This window comes from Electrona antarctica (assembly GCF_951216825.1).
Source record: "Electrona antarctica genome assembly, chromosome: 24".
Taxonomy (NCBI): Eukaryota; Metazoa; Chordata; class Actinopteri; order Myctophiformes; family Myctophidae; genus Electrona; species Electrona antarctica.
Window position 1 is genome coordinate 9,502,492 of NC_136803.1, and position 4,760 is coordinate 9,507,251.

The 4,760-nt window shown below is 44.2% G+C and overlaps 1 protein-coding gene across 1 annotated transcript in view; it reads left to right on the forward strand.

The window, feature by feature from the left end:
- Window positions 1–977: 977 nt before the first annotated feature.
- The window catches only part of LOC306917519 (histone deacetylase 4-like), a gene marked incomplete at its 5' end in the record, with an annotated part of 81,704 nt that continues 77,921 nt past the window's right edge, over window positions 978–4,760 (forward strand). Inside the window, one exon of the mRNA XM_079495794.1 lies at window positions 978–1,092. Within this exon, the coding sequence (XP_079351920.1) occupies window positions 978–1,092 (115 nt within the window). The remainder of the gene's footprint in view (window positions 1,093–4,760) is intronic.

The window sequence follows — 4,760 nt, forward strand, 5'->3', positions numbered from 1 at the left end:
CTCCTGTCTTCCCTCCTTCTTACCTCTGTCTTCGCCCCTATTCCTCGTCCTCCTCCTCCTCCTCCCACCCCCCCCCTCTGTCGCGCTGCTTTTTATAGCCATGTCTTCCCTGGACTCGGCAACTACAAAAGCCTTTTCATGTCGGCACTATAATTACAGCCTACACACTTGCGTGCACGCCCGCACACGCACACATGGCCGCAGTCACACACACGTGCATGCACACACTGCATGATGCACACACGAGAGAGAGAGAGAGACAAGCATGGCAACCGCGCTGTGTCTTTGAGTCTGTGCTGTGCCTGCCTGTGTGTGTGTGTGTGTGTGTGTGTGTGTGTGTGTGTGTGTGTGTGTGTGTGCATGTGTGTGCGTGCTCTGCATGTGCTGCTATACACAAAAGGGTGAGCTATTTTTATCTCACCCCCCCTCCTCCTCTTCGTCTCCACCTCCCCATCCCTCCCCTCCCCTGCTCCACCGCTCTCTCTCTCTCTCTCTCCCTCCCTCCTTCTCCTTCGCTCCCTCCCTGTTCCTGCCAGCCACATTTGCTGTGCTGAGCACAGTCGCTATCAGTACATCCCCCCCTCGCCTCTCTCTCTCTCTCTCTCTCTCTCTCTCTCTCTCTCTCGCTCGCGCGCGCGCTGAACTCGTATAGGCGAAGACGAGGGAACTACATGCCGATTAAAGGCCGCTCCCCTCCTCGTTTGTTTTGGCCGTTTTGGCGGACGCCAAGCCTCATCCCGGGGCCCCACCTGCGAGCGCCGCGCAGCCCCAGGACCTCTGCAGTTGAGCCGGGCACAGTGTGTCCTGTCAGCAGCCATGGATCGCCTCTTAGCTCCGTTGTTGATGATGGCAGAAGACTTGCAGATGACCTGACACTTATTGGAACACTTTATATTTTTATTTTTTATTTTTGGTCCTTTTTTCTTCTTCTATTCTTGGTTGTGGTGTACTACTGAGTTGCGTGAAGGTCTGTCTTGATGTTGCGGACCATATTTGAAGCGGAGTGTTCGCTCTCTCCCACAGAGGGTCTCCTGACCAAGGAGCAGCCCCTGGAGGTGCTGAAGACATCGGCGCTCAACCACATCCCCACAGGTAAGACGGGAGGCGTGTGTGTGTGTGCGTGTGCGTGTGTGTGTGTGTGTGTGTGTGCGCGTGTTGTGTGTTGTACACACACACATTTGTGCTCATGCTGTACGCGTGTTTGCATCAGTATGCCATGTGTGTTTGTGTCTTGAGCCTACACCTCATTGATGTGTCCTGTGTCACTCTGCATCATCTAATTGAGGAAGGCAATTTGTTTGTTTTTAGGACCAGACTGGATGCAGGCCTTTTGTTTTTTAAGGGAATTTACCGTGCTTTGGCTTTTGCTCGGTAGATAAACGTTTTATTTTTTGGTTTTTTTACCATTGCACTTGCGTTGAATGGCCGTAATCACACTGTAGAGGCCTTTCAGAACCCTCCCGAGGAAGTACATTTACATTTAAGTACAGGTACTGTACTCAATTACAATTTTGAGGTATTCGTACTTTACTTGAGTAATTCCAATTAACAATACTTCTACTCCACTACATCTCAGAGATACTTTGACTCCACTTAAATTATGACAACTTTAGTTACTAGTTACTTTGTAGATTTGGATTATTATTACAAAACATACAGTAACCACTATACATTTCGACCATTTGAAAATAGCAGATCTACAACCTCACAATTGGTTGCATTGCGACACATTGTGAGCTTGTGCATCTGCTAGTTTAAAAATATTTGTATTAGGGGTGCACGATTATGAAATTATGACCGATGTCCGATATTTGCAGGGTCATATCTGCCGATACCGATTCCGATATTTTGCAGAGGACGGACCACGATAGAAAAAAAGCCTAGGCCCTATAGGGGCCTCTTGGCCCAAAGCATGTTAATAAAGTCTATACTAAGTGTCTGTTTTCACAACTGAATGACTACTGAATGAGATGAGTACACAAATTAAATGTAGAAAAATGTAAAGTTTATTTTTTACTTTTACATCATTTTTTATTTGGCTTTTGTTCTAGTCTAGTGGTACTAGGCACTTTTGAAACCGATTCCCTGATGCAGTTTGGTTGTCCCAAAACCAACACGTTCGGTTGAGTTACTTCCTCTGAATATTGGACAAAAAGAAGGACGATTTGGGACTCTTCCATCCTTCCATGTCATGTAAGGCCGCAGTGTTGATTTCGTCGACTAGTACTATGACGCAAAATGTTCGTCGACTACCTGTTTTCACTGACGAAAACTAAATGGAATTATGGAAACTAAATGAACTAATATATGATGACTAAAACTATGACTAAATGTATTGACAATATCGTCAACAAATAAAAACTAGGCTGAAATGTTAGGAAGGGACTGGTGGACAAGAGATCTAAGTCATTTTGCATTGGTTGCATGCTGAAAATAGCAGATCTACAAGCTCACAACGCGTTGCACTGCGACGGTCCCTGATAAGTGGAACCCCCCAAATAATTGGCAAAGCACTAAGATTGAAATGATAGTATAACATTAATATATATAAAAAAGTGATACCATACCAATAACAATACATAATAACTTACTACGCTAGTTCTATTGATCCAAGGGGGAACACAATTGATCGATATGGACTAGGGATGCAAATTATTGCTTCATTCATTAATTGATAATCGGTAACCCGATCGATTAACCAGTTAGTTTATACAAAAGGCATATTATATTCCTTAGTCAAATATTTATTTGGCCATTTGCGATACAGGGCCAGGCAATGGCATCTTTTTATGAGGAATAAATTGAAATGAAAAGTGCACTGACTTGTCTGTCACATCACATGCAAAAGCAGAGACGTTTCTGTGGCTACCAAGGTGGGGGTAAAGGGGACTTCTCTTTGGTAACCGGCCCACATCTGCGTTCCTCGGCCACGCGCATGCAGACAGCATTACATTCACAGAAAACCGCCCAATGATAGAACCGCAGAATTTTCAATTCATTGTTAACTGTTACGTTTAATTGGAGAATTTCTTAGCTGCGATTAACGATGAATTGTTAACATCCCTAATTTGGACCATTAATGTCTCTCTTCTCCCTCTGACACAATCACATCCTCACTGAGCCTTATCTTCTTTTAGTTCTAGGTACATCCGACGACAACGCGCTGTGTGTGTGTGTGTGTGTGTGTGTGTGCGTGTGTGTGTGTGTGTGTGTGTGTGTGTGTGTGTGTGTGTGTGTGTGTGCGTGTGCGTGTGTGTGTTGCAACGAGAGGCGATAGAGTCGCTAACGATAGAGGTGTTGAGGAGGGGCGACAGTGAAAACAAGGAGGGTTGCAGTCATATCAGGGAGAGGAGAGAGATGGACAGAATTAGTGAGAGAGAACCAGAGAGAGAGAGGGCTGGGGGGGGGGGGGGGTATTCTGAAAGGGAATCCAGTGTCTGATGCAATGAGTACATTATGCATATACCTACATAATGAGCCTACGTAAACAGTTCTGTGCGTTTGGGCTGTTTTTTACCGTAGAAATACGAATTGGAGTTTTCGATTAATAGTGTATGATAACGGCAGCAATGCACTCTTCTTCCACTCGGACACGCGCACACACACGCACACACACACACACAGTCACACACACACACACACACACACACACACACACACACACACACACACACACACACACACACCATCATCATTGTCCTCGACCCTTGCACCTCGTGCAACGTATAATCCCCCGTGTTACTTTGACACGATTTACAGACAAACACACAAATGAATTCTGAGGATTTTATGACGTTGTAGAGCTGAAAGTTGGGTCACATTTAAATAGACAGTGATGCAAGACTAGATGTCGTCTGAGATTGTAATTATATGGTGATACGGCTTAAATATAGTTTCTTTCTGGCCTTGAATGCTGCATTACATCGTTTCTCCAAACATTCTATGTATTCTATATAGAGGCATTCGGTCAACAATATTTGATTTGATATTGTCCAGACTTACTGGTCCGTTTGTGTGTGCGTGTGCATGTGCGCGCATGCGTGCGTGTGTGTGTGTTCACGCGCATGTGTGTGTATGTGTGTGTGTGTGCATAGTGGCGCGTCTATTTTCCGCACGCCTCTGGCAGCCTGATAAAATATTGAAAATACACAAGAGCAGCTTCATCAGATATTCTTGAAATCTGTTGTGTTGGACACACTCAGTTATTCCGTTTTGCAAATCCTGTTTGTGACAGCCTCCTTCTGAAGGAAGAACTATACAGCCTGACCGGCATGTCTGATTTCTCGGTCCGACTCCTATAAAACACCGATTACTGATATTGTATTTGAGAACATTGACATTTTCTTAGTTTTTAACCCATTTAGGCCTGACCTCAAAATTAAAAAAAAATATTCTAAATCCTCCAGTTTTCTGAAATAAATATTTTCACGATTTTTCAAAAATAGCAGACCTACAAGCTCGTAGCGCGCCACCGAGTGGCGCGCTACGAGCTTGTAGATCTGCTATTTTTCAATAGCTAAATTATAACATAATGTTTAAAACACCAAAAGGGGTTCCCGCACAAAATGGGTTAAATAGGCATGCCAAGTTGAAAGTAGTTAAAAACCTAATTTGGCTGCATAATTACAGATACTGTCATCAACAAATGTCAAATAATAGTTGACATATCAGCCCGACCGATATATTGGTCTGGCCCTAAAACAAACAACGTTAACCATCCATGGCTGCGCGATAATGGTTAAAACAGGAGCTTAATTGCT